The 22,603-nt window shown below is 41.6% G+C and overlaps 1 protein-coding gene across 1 annotated transcript in view; it reads right to left on the bottom strand.

Annotated features, from left to right (window-relative positions):
• The window catches only part of enc2 (ectodermal-neural cortex 2), a 42,124-nt gene extending 30,539 nt beyond the window's left edge, over positions 1 to 11,585 (bottom strand). Inside the window, 6 exon segments of the mRNA XM_080001688.1 lie at positions 102 to 191; positions 1,843 to 2,088; positions 3,857 to 3,962; positions 5,066 to 5,297; positions 5,950 to 5,979; positions 11,510 to 11,585. Of these exon segments, the coding sequence (XP_079857814.1) occupies positions 102 to 191; positions 1,843 to 2,088; positions 3,857 to 3,962; positions 5,066 to 5,297; positions 5,950 to 5,979; positions 11,510 to 11,573 (768 nt within the window). The 5' untranslated portion in view covers positions 11,574 to 11,585.
• Positions 11,586 to 22,603: the final 11,018 nt, after the last annotated feature.

The following is a 22,603-nucleotide window of genomic DNA, read 5'->3' as shown; positions in this document are numbered from 1 at the left end:
AAAAGGAAGGATGAGAAAAGAGGAATGGTGGGAGGAATGTCCCAGGAAAGATGATGGAAAGAAAGGAGAGCAAACACAGAAGGCAGGAAGAAGTCAAACACCTGCTCATCTTCGATTTCCAGCTCGTCGCTGAGTATCAGCTCCAGCAGTTTGTCTTTGGACAGGCTGTAGAAGTCCTCCGAGTCTCTCATCTGTTGGGACACAGCACAAAAAAAAAAAAAAAACTGAGGCGCAGCCACAACGGGAAGAAGCCAGCGCTTTACCGCTGATTGGTCAGAGCAGAAACCCGGTCCTGGATTATTCCTTGAAGATGCGTGAAACAGAAGGTATTGTAGGCAAATGACCCAATGTGGAAGATTTTAGGTTCTTGTTTTGGCCAGCGGGTCTTTTTGTTGATCATTATTCATAAACTCTCTCCATGTTGGCGCCCCACTGCCAGAAGGACTCATCCCTCCCAGGTCATCCCTCCCGAAACCTGTACCTGTTGGTAGAGACCCCCCCACACTGAGCATCATAGATACGGCTGCTGAAACATTCACTGCAGTCTTTATTTTTCAATCCAGGCCTTAATTAAAATGGTTCCCATTTTTAACACTTAATTATTGAGAAATGTATCACTCTCAAGGTTAAATCTCCTTTTAAAAAAATTGGAAGCTCACAATATTGTCAGACAGTGAGAAAAAATGTCCGCAAACCATGCATTTTAAATCAGCTTTTCAGGGTTGTATCGACTCTTTTGCACTTCTACAAATCGGCCCTATTGGTTATATCCACGTAAACGTAAGAGACTTGAAACAGAAAACAATTCCGCTTCCTACTGGCAACCTACCGTATTAATTGTTACACTTTGGATGTTCTGTGGCAATTGCAAAAAGTATTTTTGAATCAAATGTGATATAACGGTGATTCAAGGTGTGTTCGAAAAAACATGCTAAAACATGACTATATTGTGAGTTTCCCTTTTACGAAAGGAGATGTTATGTTATTTAAGGCTAAGACATTTGCCCCATTAGACTGCGTTTAAGCATGGTGAGATCCTGTAAACCATTAACAGCTGAGCGATGTTGTGCTATGAACAATTACAAATGATGGGAACCAATATTTTAACAAGGCCTTGGTTAAAAAATAGCCGTAAAAGTACAATTTAATAATAAGGTTGGTGGGCCTCGTCATGTGGCCTTCATTCTGTTAGGTCTCTGCAAATGGCACTTTTAATTTGTTTCTGAATTGACCTGCTAGAATGAATACGACAGAACAGGTTCTCATCATGTCTTTAATCTGGACACATATACAGGCTCAAACTGGACAGTAGCCTACGCCAGCCTTTTTTTTTTTTTTTTTTAAATCACAGTCTTGGGTGACTCTACTTTGTATAGCGTCATCTCTGCAAAGTAATATATTACAGATCCCATATATTTAATACAATCTTCGCTGGCACTGGGAAAAATAAAGAAATCGCCACACTCAGCAGTGAGATCAATCTAATCGCTCTTATTACTATAGAGTTGGAACAGTCAACAAGGACTTGCGAAAACAGTCAATTCCATCCATTGGTTTTGACATCCTTGTGGATTCATTTTCCTTCTTCCTCATTTTTCTAAGCTTGGGTACGCCTGTGTATTGTCAACACCAGAAAATATTATACAAATCCAATCAAGTCAAGTCAAACTGCTGAAACAGAAACTGATGGGAAACAAACCAAAACATAAAAACCGTACATACAAAACTTAGACAGCTGTCTGCCACCATGGGTGAGAAGTCTAAATTTCCCTCCTTTGCTGCTTTTGTTTACACATTCGATAGTGAGGTGATGTTAACTGTTGCCAATCATGCAGCAGTTACCGTTTCGTAGTGCACCAGACACATCCGCCACGACAACTCGTACAGCCGCTTGCACTGGTGGGCGTCTGACAGCAGCATCATGCCCAGGCAGTTAGACGAGTGGAGGTTCTTCTCCAGAAACTCGGCGGCAGCGTCGCGGATGTCGTGGAACTGCAGCATGTCGCCGGCCTCTAGCAGTGACTCAGCGTTCTCCTCGTTGATGATGACCCGTGAGGAGTAGGCAAAGTCCAGGAGAAGCTCCAGCACCTGGTGCGGCAGAAAAAGGAAAGGCAATCGGTCCATGTCATCCAAAACTGGTAGTTATGGGAGTGGGTTGTGGGATTTTTTAGTGCATATAAAACGATATATCTCATACAAAAAAAAAAACAGTTGTAAATCTACAATAAATAAAATACAGAATGGAAGAGAACTAAGTTTTGCTCCTTTTAATTCACTCTTGATACCACTGTTGTTTGTGATTTAAGAATTGACACCGACGCAAAAAAATGGTGCAATTGCTGGAGGTGCAATAAAGTAAATAAACTAAAGAAAGATCCACAGCGCTAAAACATTTTAATTATGTATGGTGAAGGCTGTTTAAGCAATAATTCAATCATTAGATTGTAGTCTCCCAGTGGCGTTATACTGTATTGTCGTGAAATTCATCTTGCAATATAAGCTTTTTTGTCCAAACTTTTATTGTCTACATAAAACCAGTTCCTGTCTTTTTACACATGGTAAAAAAAATAAAAATAAACATTTGCTTTGAGAAAAGGTTTGGCACACCGGGGCAATTCCAGGGTCTGTTCACAGCTCCCAAAAACAAACAAACATACATACATACATACATACAGGCAGGCAGGCAGGCAGTTTCGCCTACCATGCACCACCCAAGTGGCGTGTTCAGGGACCTCCGGCACAGAGACACAGAAGACAGGGTTGTAAACACCAGTTTATTGTAGAGAGTGGGCCAATTGGAATTAGCCCAGGAGCAGATAGCTTGCGTAATGACACAGGCTCCTATGCTGAGTGTGTGGGGATGGGGGTTTAACCTGTTGCTCGTTGAGACCAACCAATGAGCAACATACAGTATATGCCGCCACTCTGATCCTAATTACCTCCCGATCCAGGTCAGGAGGGGCTGCTCAAACCACACCGTCCCCACACCACATAGCCCCAACACTAAACTGAGGCCAGGGAGAATACCTGGCTGAAGCCTAGTCCCCCACCACCAAGCAGAGAACAAAAAAATGAAAAGAAAAGTGCCTAAAACAGACTCTGAAAAAAGGTTGCTATACCTTAAATAATAAAAAGACAGGGTTATAAAGGGTAATAAAACAGGGTTCCCATACATCGAATCAACGAATGTCAAAAAAATTAACTGGTCCCCTTCCAGGGGACCTGGTTCCCCGGGAACACCTGAGTCGACCGGCTTCCTTCCCCCAGGGCGACAACAGTCGACAGTCCTTCCCCGTGCCAGAGAGTCCCTGTTCAGGTGCCAGTGTGGCAGTTTTGCCTACCACACGCCATCCAAGTGGCGTGTTCAGCGACCTCCGGCAGAGAGATACAGAAGACGGGGTTGTCGACACCAGTTTATTGTAGAGAGGGCCAGCTGGAATAAGCCCAGGAGCAGATAGCATGTATCATGACACCAGGCTCCTCTCCTGAGTGTGTGTGTGGGGATGGGGGTATTACCTGCTACTCGTTTAGACCAACCAAGTACCAACCAGGAATGCAGCCACCCTGATCCCAATTACCTAGATCCAGATCAGGTGTGGCTGCTCAAACCACACCACATATACACACAAATATATATACACATATACACACACCTCATTACAAAACTGTTGCAGTAAACATTGCATTACATAATGTCATTTAGCAGACACTTTTCTCCAAAACGACTTTCAATAACAGTGGATTAGTCTAAAATAAAACTCTCAGATTCATCTGTTTATCTTGCTTCTCAGCCAAAATAGGGCATATTTATCTTGGGCTTTCTAACACATCAAAAGCAGTTGTAGTGGTGCATTACCTCGGGGTGTATGCTGTCTCTGAAGTTGACGTCACTGTCCAGACTCTCTCGCAGCCCCCCGCTGAACATGGCCTCAAAATATCGGCTGCATGCTGCCAGAACGGCCCTGATGAGAGACGTACCAAAAACCCAATCCATGGGGGTTCTAGGAAGGAAACTTTACTACAATCTCAAGTTGGCATCACACCATGCTTTGTGTGAGCCAACCGTTGCTGTATTTGGTATTGCTATAAAGCAAAACAATCAAAGTACGGCATTGTAATGGCTGTAGCCTAGGATTATAAAGTAAAACTATGCAAAGATTATTTTTAATGGATATGCTCGCTATTTTTCAAACCAATCCCAACATTGTCGAAATGTGTTTTTTTCCTGGCATTTATAATTTTTTCTATCATTTCCAAAACGTTTATAAAAAAATTCTAAAAGTTGGAACACAGCTTTGTTGAAACTTACCACTCTGTTAGCACTTCTTACCGTGGTTAAATGCAGTCCAATTGGGCCAAAGTGTAAGCCTTAAAAAAACATGTTAAATCTCCTTTTCCTGTATTCCTGGATTTAGTTTTATGTTTTTTTGACCAGTAATACCAATGACATCACATTTTATTTTTAAACAACCTTTTTCAATTGCTGTAGTATAATAAAAGTGAAACATTCTCTTTAGTAGGTTGCCAGTAGCGGAAGTAACGTAACTTTCTGTTCCTAATTTCTTTCGAGCAGATGCAACCTAAAGTGCAAGAAACAAATAAAACCTGAAAAGTCACACTCTTCCTCTGGTATATCATAAAGACAATATTATGAGTTTTGCGTTTTCATAAAGGAGATTTAAATTTTTTTTTTTTGAAGGGTTAATCGTTTGCCTCATTGGACTGTATTTAAGCACAGCGAGAAGTTGAAGCATACTGGTTTCTCGATAATAGAGCATTTAGAGAGGTTGTGCTATGAACAGTTATTAATAATGGGAACCAACATTTTAAAAAGCTTGTTTATAGTTTTATAAACAAATATAGTTTCTTAAGAATCTCTCGACTACTACTTTGCATGCCTAGAAGTGTTGCCAAGTTGAACAACATTTGGAACAGCATTTAACAAGCTTGTGTCATTTATCATTGCCATTCATCATGTCATACCATCAAGTCGTCATTGGTGCATCTAAATATGAAAAAATGTCGATATGAATGCTAGAGCTGAAGCATTAGACGACTCCCCCACCTGTGACAGGGAAAGGAACGCTCCCCGGCCCACAGGGTGACGTCGGTGAACATGCACTGCTTGCGCAGCGTGTTGAGATGCGTCAGCACGCTGTCCGGGTGCGACGGCTTGTGGAACAGCGAGATGTTCATGGAGCCCGTGCTGGTGCGCGACTTGCGGGTCTCGTGGACGCTCACCGACATGGCTGCCTCGCTCGGCACTTCCAGCGAATCGCTCGGAACGATCTCTCCCACTGCAGGCCGTGACGGGGTGAAAGAAAAAGGAAAAAGAAGATACATGCTTTAACGCTAATGATTTTTCGGACATTATGTTATGGATGCTATGTTTTCATTTCATATTAAAAAAATAAATAAATCATTGAATTTGAGTGATTGGATCAGCTCAACTTTCCATTTTTATTTCTCAATCTTATATTGAGAAACCTTAAAAAAAAATATATAGGTTTGAAAATGAAAGAAAAGTATTTAAAACTAAAGGTTTAAAAGTATACCCTGTAGTTTCCAAATGAACTCCAAACAGGTTACTATAATTGGAAAGAAGACTTGAGGGTATGTACATTATATTAATGTCTTAAATAATCACAATATACCCACAAAGCATGACATCACATGCACTTACAGACAAAAACAAAACACATACAAGATGCCAACACACCATCTGTCAGGCCCACATTCTACAGCATGTTACATCCCTATACTGTACATCACCTGCCTAATTCACCTCATGTGTTCCCAAAAGGTTAGGTTTTGAATTTGTTAGCGTCTCTAGTAATTTGCACATCTAAAAATATACAATATTGCCAATAAAATAGGTGTCTATATATAAAAGCTGTAAGTGAAGATATACAATTATTTCTTTGAAAAAATTCAACTCCCTATACTTACTTGGGCTAAAGTGTCTCACTGGAAGACTTCCTGACGAGAAAAGTACAATTAGAACAGTTCAAAAAACTCCATATTTGAAATGTCAGACCATAACACAGACATACTGAAACATATGATGATATCATATGATATGATGATACATCCTGAAAAACAAAACAAAACAAAAAAAACCCTGAATATTCTCAAATATCATCGACGGGAAAATAATTCTAATTGAATCTATTTTGGCAGTTGTTTCGTTTTCGTTGTCCCTCAAAGAACAGAGTAAAAGAAAACAAACAAAATCGTGTCACTTCCTAAGCTTTGTGCAACAATGCTGACTACTATATTTTTGGAATAATGCTCAATTACTGCAAATGTTTTAATGCAGCAGGGACCAAATCTGTGGTGACAACAAAGCAGTGACAAATTAATAAATGTCAAGAATACACCAACACTATACTTTCCATTTAATACTTCAATAAAGCAAAAGATACATTCAGACAACAAATATGTGCATTACGACGGCGATGACGGTCTAAATTTTTATAATGTCATACACAGTCGGTAATTATAGGGAGCTTTCGCTAGATGTTTGCTGATTTCAATGAACCCTGCCCCCTCACTACTGACCCCGCCTACTCCTACGACAGCTCCATGAACAGAAACAACAAAAGCAATTACAAGGAAAATCAGCCTTGTTTCTCCTGAGACAGAGTGAAAGAGACAGAGTAACAGACAGAAAGACAGATACAGAGCGAGACACCGAAAGAGAGAGACACAGACAGAGTCTGTCCCCAAGGGAACAAAGGATCAAAGATGAAGAAGCCGAGGAACCGTATCAAACACGCTACTCTGTAATCTTTGTTCTTCCAATTTCTGTTCTTTCATCTCGCTGTTCCCCGTGTCTCTCTCCGTCTCCTCCATTCCCCCGTTCCCTCTTCTCCATTGTCTCTGTTCAATTCCCTGTCTGCGGCGTATTTTTATCTCTGCCCCGTGGCTTTGCCCCTCGCGATTCTTTCTGAGGTCTCCCGATTTGTGTGGTTTTCTTTCGGCTCTGAACTTTACGTTTTCTTCTCTTTTCTTTCTTGCGGCTTTCTTCTTTCTCACTGCTGTTCTGTTTCGATCGTCTGTTCACAAAAAAACAACATTGCAGGTTGACTCCATGCACAGCTCCACCCTACCAATCCATCCTACTAGGATTGGGCAATAAATCATCAGTTTCTCTTTCCCTGCCTGGGAGAGTAGTAAGTCATGCTGGGACATGCCATTTTCTCTCTGGATCATAAATTATTAACAGCAGGACGTTGAAGAAACAGGCCTACTGTAGACAAAGCTTTGGCAAGCGCGAAGCTGCTCTCAGTAGGTGTCCACAGCAGTAGGAAGTAGAAAGGTAATACAGGTACTCCTCACTTAATGACTGAATTCCGTTCCTACGACCAGGTCGTTAAGCGAATCGGTCGATCAGCGAGGACCCGGCCCCTTTGCGTAATTTCAGTCTTGGAGATTGGAAACGCTAGTGTAATGAATACTGACCGACTGTGGGAATGAGACTGAGAACGCTGATGAGATGCATACAGTGTATATAGTATATATAATGTATATAGTATATATAGTATAGTGTATATAGTATATATAATATAGTGTATATAGTAGTATATAGTATAGTATAGAAAGGGTGATGCGCAATGAGATGCTTGATGCTGAAACGCCGCGCTGCATACAATACGCTGCGGTATTGTTCACAGAGCACAATGCAGACTGGTCGGAGAGCTGATCGTAAGTCCAAACAGTTGTTAAACAGGTAGGTCGTTAAGTGAGGAGTACCTGTACTTGAATTTATCTTTTATTTTTGTTATTTCAAGATGACAACACAAATTCTCCACTATTCAAAGTACCACCTTACTTAAAAACCTGGCGGCAAAAATAAAACTAACCATCATTAGTTAGGCTGAGTATATATATATTTTATGAATAATATATAATAATATATAAAATCCAGCATCCCCCTGCAATTCATTGGAGGACCTCTAGGACCACTTTGGGAGCTGATGCCTTGGGTCATAAACGGCAACAGCTGAGTTAGTCAAAGTCCATACAAAAGGCCATAATTCTATCGGCACATGTTGGGTGTCCCCTTCCACCGGTCAAAAGGGGCAGTTGAAAACGCTTGCTTTATTATTTTATACTCCCAGTGATAAATCCACTGGTAGTGTAAGCACTGTAAGCACAGATTACTTTTGCTAAACAGTATAGATTTTAGATGTAATTTGGCCTCCTCAGAACATAATGATCAGCATACGTCATATGGACACCCTATTTTAGCCTGGTTTATCTGACACTACTACCAGTGCATTACATTCCCTGTTTCCATCAACTAACTTATCTGAATTTGTTCTTTGGTTCAATCAAAATGTTGCAGGAAGACATGCTTATGTGGCTTCTACTTAGAATGTCTTCATTCTCTTTGAAATATCCATTAGTGTTACATTTCTTATGTGCAATAATATGTTCTGGTCTATACCTGTAGACCCAATAAGCTACAAATAACAAACCACATCAAAAAAACTTGTTCAAAGCACACATTAATGGTGTTTTTGCGTTTAGTGGAGCTTCACAATACAAGCCATCTCATCCAACAAACTAGGAATGGTGGTGATGCTGCAAACCCGTTCCATCACCCGTTAAAAATACCGAAAAGAAAAAGTCAATGGATGTCAAGCCCGGCCAACAGATAGGCAGATAGACATACAGACAGATGGAAGGACAAATGTATAGAAGACTACACTGAATTTCAGACTATTGTCACTCCCCTACGGTTCACTGATTGCATGAAGACTTCTTTTGGTTGCGGGGCTATGGGGGCATGGACACACCAGGCTACAAAGGGATTACGTGGAGGGGGGGACGACGAAAAAAGAAAGCGCTATTTCAGCAACTGTGCCGTTCTTTGTTTGTCTGCCTGCTTCTATGAGTGTGAGTGTGTGTGTGTGTGTGTGTGTGTGTGTTTATTGGTACATGGGGGTGAGTGAGTTTGTGCCTGCCTTTGCTGACATGCAGTTTTGGGACCAGAGGCGGCACTTTAGCAAGGGGAGGGGGCACTAATGTGGCTGTGTGTGTGTGCATGCCATGGATCACAATGCAAAGATGACAGGAGCCAAAAGTAAGGTTGCTGTGTGTGTGTGTGTGTGTGTGTGTGTGTGTGTGTGTGTGTGTGTGTGTGAGATAGAGAGCGGCAGGTTGTGGTGATGGCTGTCTGTGGGATGCAAGATGACAGGTATGTCTTGCACATGCACCCCAATGATATGCAGCACAATTAATAAAAGAAAAAAGAAAACAATCGTATTTAAAATATAAAAATCCACCAGTTGGTGTGCACACGCCATAAATTTACTCATGATTTGTTTCCCCCCCCAACATAATTACACAGTTCAAATTATCAATTTAAATACAGATCAGCCACAACATTAAAACCACTGCTGACATGAATAACACTTCTCATCTCATCCCAATGGCACTTGTCAAAAGGTGGGATATATGAGGCAGCAAGTGAACAGTCAGTTCTTGAAGTTGATGTGCTGGAACCAGGAAAAATGGACAAGCATAAGGATCTGAGGGACTTTGAATAGGGCCAAATTCTGATGGCTAGACGACTGGGTCAGAGCATCTCCAAAACGGCAGGTCTTGTGGGGTGTTCCCGTTATGCAGTGGTTAGTCCCTACAAAAAGTGGTCCAAGGAAGGACAACTGGTAAACCGGCGACAAGGTGCCCAAGGCTCATTAATGTGCGTGGGTAGTGAAGTCCAGCCCGTCTGGTCCGATCCCACAGAAGAGCTACTGTAGCACAAACTGCTGAAAAACTTAAAGCTGGCTATGACAGAAAAGTGTCCGAACACAAAGTGCATCACAGCTTGCTGAATATGGGGCCGCATAGCCGCAGACCGATCAGTGCCCATGCTGACCCCAGTCCACTGCTGAAAGCGCCTACAATGGGCCCTTGAGCGTCAGAACTGGACCATGGCGCAATGGAAGTAGGTGGCTTGGTCTGATGAATCAGGTTTTCTTTTACATCATGTGGATGCCTGTGCGTCGTTTACCTGGGAGGAAGGCAAGCCGGCAGAGGCAGTGTGATGCTCTGGGCAATTTTCGGCTGGGAAACCTTGGGTGTTGGCATTCATGTGGATGTTACTTTGACATGTACCACCTACCTAGACATTGCTTAGGTCAGGTCAGGTCAGAGCTGTTTTTGCGGCACGAGGGGGACCTACAGAGTATTCGGCAGGTGGTATTAATATTGTGGCTGACCGGTGTACATGCCCTTGCTTTATTTACTAACGTACAAAATCGTATTCAAGTGTAAATGTATCCCTTTATGTGTGTAGTGTTCTGATAGACAATATGGAACTAAGCTAGCGCTGCCAAAATCAAATATACATGGCAAGATTTTTTGAGGAATACCTCAGTATTGATTATTTGAAGATATTTTGGGGTTGATTATTGGTGCTTTTGTATGGTATTTACACACAAGAAAAAACAATTATCAGTAATGTGGATATAAAATGGCATTACTTTACTGTAACAAAGCCTTAAAGACAACATTAAAGTATAATGGGATTTTTTTTTCCAGGGCCGATCCAGATCATTATCAATGAATTTGTTATGACATTTTGAAAAAGAAAATTTGTTAAATTATACAGTTACAAACTCCAGCACAAACTTTCTTTAAATTTAGACATGTTTAATGGAACTCAAATAATTCAAAAACAGAATATCATATTTTGACTCAATGATTTGGAAATCCAAGGGAAGTGAATGAATGAATCCTTCTCTTCCCTTCTATTCTACCTCTAAAACATAATAATAATAACAATAATAATAATAATAATAACAATACTAATAATAATAATAACATTAAAAGAAATGTCGATATAAAGACACAAGACGACATTCAATTACTTGTCCATTTATTTGTTTTCACTGGCTGCATTTATTTAGAAATTAGAATTTAGAATGAATCTAACCTTGAAAAAGCGCCTTCACGTAAAGGCAACAATTTTTTTGGAAGCATGGAGAAGACCTTTTATACTTTTTTTTTTAAATCAGAAAGTGTATCGGTCAAATTGCCAACTGTGATCTGATCTGATCATTGCCTCTAAAACAGCAGGCATACGTGTATGTGCTCTGTGTTTTGGTGTAGGCACAAGTGTTTGTGTGTGTGTGCGTTAGTGGGACTGCTCTTTTGTTTCAGCACTGAAGCAAAAGCAATTCAAATAGACAGCTCGAGGCAAACCCATGCAGGGGTGTCGAAAAACAAAGAGTGAAGTGAGAAGGGTAAAGGAGGGTGGGGTGGGGTGGGATGAGATTGGGGGTTGGGAGAATCAGGAGTTCTAGAGGAAAGGTCAAAATGACAGTCACAATGGCTATGTGTGTGTGTGTGTGTGTGTGTGTGTATGGAGGATGGCAGGGTCGCCTTCCTTGACGTCTCAAGACAGGAATAGATTTGCTCTGGGGTTTGGGATGGAGGGGGGTAAGGGTGTTGTTGGAGGTTGGGCTTCATTCTGGGTCGTTCCGGGAAAACTTACGGCGACAGAGACTGCTGACCCAGGCACAGGCACTGACAGTCACGAGATGGGGGGTGTTCTGCATCCCCACACAGCTAGAGAGGGCTGATGGACGACACAAGATGGTCAGAAAACTAAAGAGACATTGAGACATTGTAGAAAAAGGTGCAAGATGTTGGGGAGAGGGTGGCAGTTCTGGGGGGGGGCTCCACAGAATACCGATGCTGCTATTAGGGATGGGGGATCAAAATCCAACCAAGAACTCCAGGAACTCAAATCAGGGCTCGTGCAGGAAGCCAAACCCCAACGGTAGGGGTGGGCGATCTGACGGTTTTATATTTTCGTCGATCTTAAAGACGTCCACGATCTACTTTTCAAGCAAATTGTAGCAATCGTGACCGTTCATGTCCTCAGTCCTCCTACAAATTTTTTCAAACTTAATATAAGTCTTTAAGTAATTTCCCCCTGGGATTATTAAAGTATTTCTGATTCTGATTATTTCTGATAAAACTTTGATGGCCAGTACTAATTGTGGATCATTACGTTCACAAAGCAACAGAATGATTCCATAATAGATGGCTGTGCTGATTGGCCAAATTATATCATGTGAACTAGCAGCATTGCGGATGAGAAGCTGGTTCCAAAAAAGGACTAGTGTGTCAGTCGTTAGGCTATGCAGTCAGAAAACGGTCGGCACTTCCGGAGGAAATATGAAAAATCTATTCAACCACCTGAAAAGGAAGCATCTGAAAGAACATGCTGAGAGTGTTTCACTCAGGTCAGTACAACCACACTCATCTGTATCTCAGGTCCCGAAACATTAACAGTTAACCGAAATATTAGAGCAGTCGAAAAAATACGATGAAAGCAGCAAACGATGGAAAGAGGTGACTGAGGCAGTCACATTCTATATAGCTAAGAATATGGTGCCATTCAAAGCTGTGGACAACATGGATTTAAAGGGGACCTATTATGCTTCTTTTAAACAATTTAATATTGGTCTCTGAAGTCGCCAAAACTATTTTTTAAATCTTTTTGCTGAAAACACCACTCAGATTATGCATTCTAACCCTCCTGTTCCAGGACGCTGTGTTTCTGTGGGGTGGCGCCACCTTCCTGAGGCCCTTAGTTCTGTGAGCCAATGGGGTTTGAGCTTTACTTCTGGGTTCCGCTGTATTTAGTCCATAAACTTTCACTAATTTCACCTTATCAGTCCATCAAATTTAGTTGCTGAATCTTCACTCATATTGTATCTATAACGCCAAATTTAAAAGTTTGTTCCGACTTTCATAAGGCAAGGGCACTGCTGCATTGCACCGCACAGGACACCACAGTGGGACAACGCATAGGGCTTTTTTTTTTATCATTCAGGAAATGTGGGAAAAATTAAATAAACACATCTACAATAAAAACACAGTTTTTATTGGTTTTGGAGAGATGCACAGCGGATCGCATGATGCAGCCTAAAGTCTATTTACCGCATACATTCTTTTTTTTAAATTAACAGAGCAGAATCATTTCTTAAATACTTACATTTCCATCATCTGCAGTTTCTTCACAGACAGTTGGTATAAACTCAGCTTACTTTTAAAAGATTTGTGCTGGTCTGTAAGCCAACAGAGCAGTTCCCAGTGGCACTTGTTATTCTCCAGCCATGGGCCGAGTTACTCAGATGGAGGGCTGTTCTAATTCTAATGAAGCCACACCTTATGTAGGAAGGAGCTTCAAATCTGAATGGCTTGTTTCCCCACACCTTTTTCTGAAATAGACAGCTCACAAAAAACTGACTGAGTAATTTCACAGTTTGTGTCTTAGTAGGCCCATCAGAGACCCAATGTAGGTGCACAAGTACTGAAAAGTGGATTTTTCACAATAGGTCCCCTTTACAACACTGATGCACACTTTAGATGCATGGTATGATCTGCCAAGTTGCCAATATTTTTTGAACACTGCCATTCCCCATATGTATAGTGAAAGCCAACAGAGGATTGCTGCACTTTTTATTTTTTTTATTTATTTTTTTTCAACGACAAGTGACTTATGGTCCAGTTGTACATCTGGTCCGTACCTGAGTGTGACCGTCCATTTTATTGACGACTGGAAGCTAAAGAGTGCATGTCTTAAAATAAAAAATAAAATAACAAATAAATGACTGCCCTGAAGACCAGAGCTTATTGCCCACCACCTGAAGTTAGCACTAGAATGTTGGAGTCTTTACCATGAACTAAGTGTCAAAGGGGCTTAACAGACAGCGGCGCAAATACGGTAAAGGCCTTGCAACTCACCAATGCAAAATAGCCTTAGGCTATATGTAAAAATACTACTAAAATAGTAATATACATATATGATCTAGATAAGAACACATTTTTGCTGCCACCACTTTTGTTATTTTAAATGACGTGATTATATCATGTCATTTAATGACTCAGCAAGCGGACATGCCACTTAATTTTCTTTTTTTTTTTTTCAATATAATTTTTACACAACCAATGACCCAGACAGCACAGAAACTGCCAAATTGCAAAACTAGAATAGATAAATAAGTCAACATACATGTGTTGGATTTACATAGATATGAATGACATTAAATACATTTTTGTATACATTGGTAGCATGTCAAAGGAAAAAAAAACAGAAAACAGTGTCTATGACTTATTTGTGAAAACAAAGCGTGGGCACCCTTTCTGCCAGAGGCGGATGAGGAGATCACCCATCTCACTAATTGGTAGGATAGCAGCAGTGAAAATAATTATACTGCCAAAAATAAACTATATATTTTCAATGACCCCAGTCCAACCAACAGTAAATTGGTTTAATACGCTAGACTCAATAATCAATAAATTATATTGGAAATACAAGAAACCAAGAATTAAACTAGCAACACTACAGGAAAACAAAGACTAAAGGCCTAGAAGCCCCAAACTTCAAATACGATTATTTAGCGAACCATCTTCAATTTATAATTTAATGGTTACAACCAGAGCAACAATTGGGCCATCGATGGCGGAACATTGAACGATCAGAATGTCAGGATTTATCATTATCTGATCTCCCATTCCTTACTGAATCAATAAGGAAACTTAATTTCTTTAAAAAACCCATTCATCGCAATGACCCTGTCAGCCTGGTGGAGATTCAACAAACTCAATGGTCCCTTAATACCAGAGATGACTACTTTCATGCCATCTGGCTCTCCTACCTATCCAAACATTCTGGACCAACATCACCAAGAAGCTATCAAATCTTCTGGGTCACAGCATTCCAGTCTCCCTGACTGTATGTCTCCTCGGTGACATCTCCTCAGTTGACCAATCACTCAAACACCACCAACACATTTTCATCGGCTTAAAAATTGCCAAGAAAATATTACTCAATTGGAAAAACTGAGATAACATCGCCAAATCCCAATGGTTACATTTATTAACAGAATACATCTCAATGGAAAAACTATTAGCAATATCCAAAAACAAGATTGATTCATTGAGTCTTCCTAAGTCTGGGCAGTGTCGTGGTGTTTTGGGGAATGTAGGGGTCCCTCGGGTCTCAACGGGGCTCTGCGGTTGGGTAGGTGCCCAGCGGCTGTGGGGATGTCCGTGGCACTTACTGCTGTGGCCGTGGGGGGGGGGGGGGGGTCCCAAGCCCCAAAGTGGTGTTAGGGGGGCCGGGTGGTGGCACCCACTCTTGCCTCTGGGTTGAGCTGGCCCGTCTCCAGGGATGGGGAGGGGGGGCGTTGCTCCTGGGGGGTGCCTGCCACTGGCAGGATGCCGGTAGCGGCTTCTGGCCTTGGCCCCGTGGTTGGCAGGTCGGCGTGCTGCTGGGGTTGGCTGGTGGGGCTTGCGTGTCCTTCTGCCTCCTGTGGGGAAGGGGGGCTGACATCCAGGTGCCCTGCGATGAGCATACTCGGCTACGTGGATGGGTGCTCGGGCTCGCGGCTGGATAGGGTGTCTGGTCGGTTGTGGTGGGCTTCGCCCTTGCACGGGGCGTAGGGGCCCCACAGGCTCGGGGCTGCGGGCGCCAGTCAGCCAGGTCCTGCGCCGATAGACCGACACCCCGCCAGACCGGCACCCCGCCAGAACCGCCCGCAGCCCGGGTTCTACACCTGCTTCTTGTGCCTGCACATTGGGGTGGGTTGCTCCGGGACTGGGTTAAGCTCCTCGAGGCCGGGTATGGGTGTTGCTCCGTGAGCTTCCGTCTTCTCTGGGGGCTTGGGGGTTTTCTGTGACTGTAGGAATGGGTACTCTGAGCTTTCCTGCAGCTGTGGCATATCTATGTTACCGAAAGCTTCTTCGGCTGCTTGGAGATGCTACGATATCACACACACACACACACACACACACACACACACACACACACACACACACACACACACACACTTGACTGTTTTCTTTTTTCTTTTATTAATAGTGCTGCATATCATTGGTGTGCATGTGCAAGACATACCTGTCATCTTGCATCCCACAGACAGCCATCACCACAACCTGTCGCTCTATCTCACACACACACACACACACACACACACACACACACACACACACACACACACACACACACACACACACACACACACACACACACACACACACACACACACACACATCACAGTACCTGATTTGAACACACCCCCAGCGCCTCTCCTTTTCTCCCTCATTTACTGCAGCAGCTGTTACAGGAAGAAGCCACGTGCCAAATTGCTATTCCAGACTTAAGACTTAATTAACTATGTTTTTTCGATACATGTTGTCATCTTATGTTTATGTTTTTCCATGTACATGTTGCTGTTTGGTTCTATGTTAGTTTGTTTCACCCATGGTGGTTCTCCACCTCTTGGAGTAGTGATTTGTTGTTTATAGACCAAAACATGGTAAGACAGTTCTTCAAAGAGGGGGATTGGTGGTGGTTCTGAGTAACAAAAAACTGTGCTGTTGTCATCCTACAGTTGGTCCACCTGAAAAGAGTTACTGCAGCAGTTCTTGTTGATTAAAGAATTAATAAAGAGTTGCATTGCAGGTTGAGAACTTGAACTCCACTTGCAGACTAACTCTGTCCTAGATGCAATGCATACAGATACTCTGTTTTAGTCACAGCACGCTGACAGCACAGGTTAAAAAAATCACCAGGAAGATAATCAAGGGAGGGTTGCCAAGTATTATAAAATAAGTTCTTACCCTTTAATGTAGTACTATATAATATTTTTCCAGTACCTGGATATCAAGGGGCATTGATATACAATGATAGTAAGTTCCTCCTTCTTCTTCACACTTATCACAGAGGGGAGAGATCTGGGGATTATTTTTTTTAGAAAGTGAGGCGTGCGCTGCAGTCTGTAATATTCGGTACTGGCTCTCTCTTACATGTACATATTTTCTTAGTAGATTCAAAAGGCACCTGACCACACCTTGGCATCAGAGTCAACCTCCAAGATTTGTTCCCCATAACTCCCTAGTTGTATTGACATTAACAGTTAGTATAGTATAGAGTATAGTTTTCCATAAAAAAGGGACATTTGATTTTTGTGTTGTTAACAACAGTAAAATTAAAATTAAGAACGCTTTCAATTAACCTTTTCATTGGTTGGTCTGTTGGAAATATAAGGTTGAATTTAACAAAATGCCCCACCTGAAGAAAATGGCTGTATGGTATTCTGAATTTAGTCTGAAGTTGTGTGAATGACATGAAATTATCACTTTTAGACAAATCAGCAAAAGATCTTAGTTCCTTTCAGTGCCAGTCATTGAAAATACTTTGGGAAGGCTTTATTTTGAGCTAAAGGTTGTAATGCTGATCTCCTGCCAACACCGCTCCATTATTTTTTATCAGCATGAGTGACAAGTGAATTTTAATCCTTAACTTGCTCTGCACTCCATATGAGTTGTGAACGTTATGGAACATGATGCTGTGAAATTGTCACACCAAGTTCAAGTGATTATTTGTCACATATAAAGCAGTTTGTTGAAATGTTTAAATATTTAAGATAAAATGTCTACACTTTTATAAATGTTTGTTCACGTAACTTTACTGTATTGCTTGCAGAAAGCTTAAAGGTTTTTCCAAGCTCCGTGAGACGCTGAGCCACACTCAAGATGATACCTCAAAATCTTTAGCCCAAATTAAATTCTAACATCAATAATAATTTAACAAATGCTAAAGAGAGATTAAATTATTTAATAAAAAAATAAATATACTACTACTACTAAGAAAGTTATTAATAAGTTAATGAAGTCCCAGAGATGGTACGCTGCAGCGCGGTTTGTGTGAGTAAAGATGCTCGTCCTCCGCAAGGCCCAATGCTGGATGGTTATCTTGCAGAGAAAAAATATTCTTAACCCCACCCCGCCCCACACCAACAAGACTCCCTCAGTCTGTGGATGCTTCTTAAATTGTGCGTGTGAGTGTGTGCACATTTCCACACTGGTCTGCAGGATCCATCGCTCCTGTCACCTCCCCCCTCTGCGGCTCCACTGCTTTGGGTGGAGGCCTTGTGAATGAGTGATCACACCTCACACCTCTCCCCCTTTCTCCGCCTCTGTGCCCTCTCGGAGCTGATGTTGAATGGTAGTTGACAGGACAAAATCAATAATAAGGGCTGAGCATCCATCCACTCTCCCCTCCTACTCCCGCCGCCCCTCTGGCGATCATATCGCATATCGGCGATCTTGAGTACCCACGATTTGACGATATGAAAATATGACGATCACCCAAACCTACACTCCAACTGCTTTAGCCATTGTGGCTGAAATTAGTACTCCCTCTTCACTGGCTCAGTCGGTCTCTTCCTACCCACACTCTCCCTGTCTGCACTTTCATCGTCATTGCGTGTGTATGTACATAGAGGCACTGATGATGAAACGTATGAAGCAATCCATTTAGCTGTTACTGTGTTCTAAAGATGAAGCGGCCTATAATTGATTATTAAAAAAATAAAAAATAAATAGGTAGAGGGAAGAGGAGGCTGGTTGAGAGGGGAGAAAAACGAGAAAATTGCGATCAACTGAGAAAGTTGGTAGTACCAGTGCTAACAGTGGAAAAGTTAGTCTGGAGCCCTGTCTTTTGTATAGGAGTTATGTTGGTCATTCCGGAACTGGGGGGTCCCGAACATGTGCCTTTTCTGTTTGTTTTTTTTGAGTACCTGCCCTTCTTAATGTCCTTGTACAGGTCTGCTAGTAGGGATAAAAGAGTGATTTGAATTTCATGTAAATATGTCACACATGACAGGGCTTCAAGCTGTACATCAACTATTGACTAACAGTAATTATAGTTGAGGTCTTGTACCACGGACTGCTGTTAGAAAGTCGCCCAAGCCTATTGTGCTATGAACAGCCATAAATGATGGGAAGCAGCCTTTGAATTTAATGAAATAGTGAACCATATTTACACAAGTCAGCTCTTTGACGCATCCTGTGCGCCGGAAGCCCTACACTGTATGTTTGACCAACTGACCTTGACTTCCACTTATGACCAGAGGTTTTGGGAGGAGGGAAGTGATCGGAGAGAACAAGACTATCCAGTCCATACTGCGGTTGTCTTTCAATGGTGCCTCTGCACCCAGTGACAGTAGAACTGAACAGGCAGTCAGTTAATGTGTTCGCAATATGACAACTTTCTCTCTCTACGTCGTCCTCAGACGAGCCTTCCATCGGCGTCTCCAGTCATCCCTGTTCTCCATACATCTGGCCTTTAAAGATAATTTATGCAGTGCCGCAACAGACAGTGTTTAATATTGCAATCCTGCATCGGGTCATGTGTGAATGGGAGCAGGGATCGATATTCTAGGAAATCTGTGCCTGCAATTTCCCACCTCAAGAACTAGTAATTTCCGGGAAAATGCCGGACAGCATCGATACGGCTGTGTTGTGAGTGGAAGCAGTAAAATTTCCTGGACAAGCACATAAAGTAGGGGTGGAGCCAAATCCCAATACAAAGGCAAAGCAGAAATAGTTGGTCTTTACCAATATTTATTTTGTACGAATATTGAAAAAATATTTGTTTTCAAGAAGAGAAAAAAAAACATCCGGAAAAATGGCAAGTTCGATTGGAACCGTAGCACTCGGCTGCGCAGATGTATCTTTGAGAGTAAAGGGTACTGTTCGTTGCTTGCCTGCCGGCTGCACCGGAGCAGGGAGCCGGAGAAGAACGAGCAGACAGGGAGAGGTAGAACGGGTGGAGAACGTTCCTTCTCCAGAGGCAGAGAATGTAGGGCAGATTGAAAATGATCACACTGATTTAATAACATTGGATTAGGGTTATTGCATCTGGGGATGGGGCTCTATCACGGCTCAGTCAGGAGAGGGAACGGCGTCTACGTGGGAGGTGTGGGGAGATGGTGAGGTGGAAACCGAAGCGCTGGTCTCTGTGAGCCAGGAAAAAAATGAAACAGATTCAGATTGTACATCCTTGCCGACAGATTGTCCAAACAATCGCATCTACACTGGAATGGACTGTCCCTTGCCCCATCTATTCTGGCATTATCATGGTTTGTGTGAAAAGGCGCAAGATGGAAATGTCCTGGAATCCAGCTGCATGTGTGAATAGTGAAAATCACTAGCGGTGCCGGAAAGCTTGTCCTAGTAATTCACTAGGAACTATGTATGAATGGGGCTATTGAAATATTATGTGGCATTCATAACCAAAGTATGACACCCAAGTTTTTAATTGAATAAAACTCAATTTACATTAACTGTAAATGTGTATACCATTCATTATTCATTATTATTATAATTATTCACCATTATACATTATCCATTCTGTATTTGGTCTCAGCTGTATTATTTAATCTTTCTGCACGTGTGGCAGTTCCCTTGCCACACGCCATCCAAGTGGCTTTCCAGGGCTCCCTGACAAAGACACATGCAATGATGTTCAGGACAAACCGGTTCATTGGCAGGATGTGATACCCCAGGAGCAGATGGAATGGTGTCAAGACAAATGCTCCCCTGCCATGTGTGCGTGGGGATGGGTGATTTAACGTGTGCTCATCGACTACTCTGATGAGTATCAAGTGCAGTCACCCCTGATCCCGGGCCCAATTAACTAGACTCAAGACAGGTGTGGCTGCTTAAATCACACCACCCCCACACCACAACATAGATTTTGTTAACGACTAATGCTTTGGGTAGTGACCTTTTTGGTTAAATAATAACCATTACGATTACTTTATTTCCACAAATGTCACAATCGGTCCTTCCAGATGTTGAAAGGTGTAATGGCATTGAGCATCTATCACATAAGTTCAAGTTCAAGTTCAAGTTCATGTTCAAGAGATTATTTGTTACATACATACACATACCGTCGTACATATATGCAATGAAATGTCATGACACCCGGTGATTACGCACAAGCTCTATAAGCTCAAAAAATACTCTAATGTGCGCACGCGGTGCTTGCGCAGGCGGCCGCAAGGGGCGGCACCACAATCGCTCGATTCTGGGTGACAAATATCCAGGTTTGAATTGTAAAAAAAAAAAAAAAGTACGTTCGAATCTGAAAATTAAACATTTGAAAAACAAAATGCAGTGTTTTAGCAGAAATGTATTATTTTTTATAAAAATACAAAAGTTGCATGCATGCAATCCATTTTTATACCCCCTAAGAAAAAAAGAACGATAAATTGTACAAAACTAGAATGGATGAATGGAAATAATAAAAAATACAAATGGAAAAAACACTGTATAGATAAAATAATAATAGCAATGTGTGTATATATATATATATATATATATATATATATATATATATATATATATATATATATATATATATATATATATATATATATATATATATATATATATATATATATATATGACACACACTGCTACACACACACACACACACACACACACACACACACACACACACACACACACACTCTAAAGGTACAAAAAGAAACAGCAAAATAGATCAAAATGTTAACGAATACATATACATTCATACAAAGAAAAACACATATATATAAAAGTCACTGCAGCCAATCTACATTGTAATATGGTTTGAATAAGAATCAGCTATGGGAGAGCCCACAATTTTAGCATTTTCATATGTCAGAAAAGGTTGCCACGGCTTATAAAAATTTACCTGTAGAGCCACCCAATGTATACTTTATTTTCTCCATGTGTAAAAACCTCATAAGTTCTTCGACTTACTTGCACTTCATAAGTATAAGGCATCTGTGGCACAATGCGTTGCACTGCTGCCTCACAGTAAGAAGGTCCTGGGTTCGATTCAAGAGGTTTATTATTATTTGTCACTCGCCTGGGGCACTGTTGGCATTGTGCTCTGGTGTGTTATCTCCCGATTAGGGGCCTTCCCCATGCTCACATAGGGTTTCCTCCATGTAACATCAGTAAGGACCCCCCACTAAAAACATGCACAATATTGTCGTCTGACCAGCTACGGACATTTGTAATTGGGCCCTGGGCGTGTTGCTGTATGCTGCCTGCTCCTGCATCAAAAGCAGAGTTTTCATTTCACCGGCCACTATTTGAAGCGTGTGTGTTGGTCGCCGTGTGTGACAAATAAAAGATTCTTCTTGGGAAGGAGCGTGTCCTCTGGTACTACTCCGAAAAATTGCAATCAAAGGGAAAGGGGTCAATTTGACTCCAAAAACCTCAAAAAATGTATCACATATAGTCCAAAAAGTATGAATGAGGGACCCGGTTACTGTCTTACATCTGTTGAATAAGGGACCTGGCCCTGGATAAATCTCGGCCAACTTTTCCTTGGATAAATGAAGGCGTGTAAAACCTTGGAGCCCATGTCTAGAACAAACAAACTAAAACAATTTCTTGGAAGAATGACTGCCAATTGTGATATGTTATTTCAGATGCCAATTGATCTCCCCACTGGGATCTATTAGTGGAAAGAGAGGGAGAATGCAAAGTCGATACTAAATTATAAATCACTTTGATTACTCCTCTGTTGTTCATGTTTGTGTTGAAAATTTGATCTAAAGTTGATTCAGCTGGTAAATTGGGGAACTGGGGATATTGGCTACGTATGAAATTTCGAATTTGTAAATAACATTGAGTCAGTTGAGTAAATGAGGCATATATCTTGTCTTTCTTATCATATCTATCTATATATAGGTCCTTAAAACTATTGGAACCATTACTGTGCCAA

Source organism: Zeus faber, assembly GCF_960531495.2.
Source record: "Zeus faber genome assembly, chromosome: 6".
In the NCBI taxonomy this organism is placed as follows: domain Eukaryota; kingdom Metazoa; phylum Chordata; class Actinopteri; order Zeiformes; family Zeidae; genus Zeus; species Zeus faber.
This window is presented reverse-complemented; position numbering and strand designations above follow the sequence as displayed.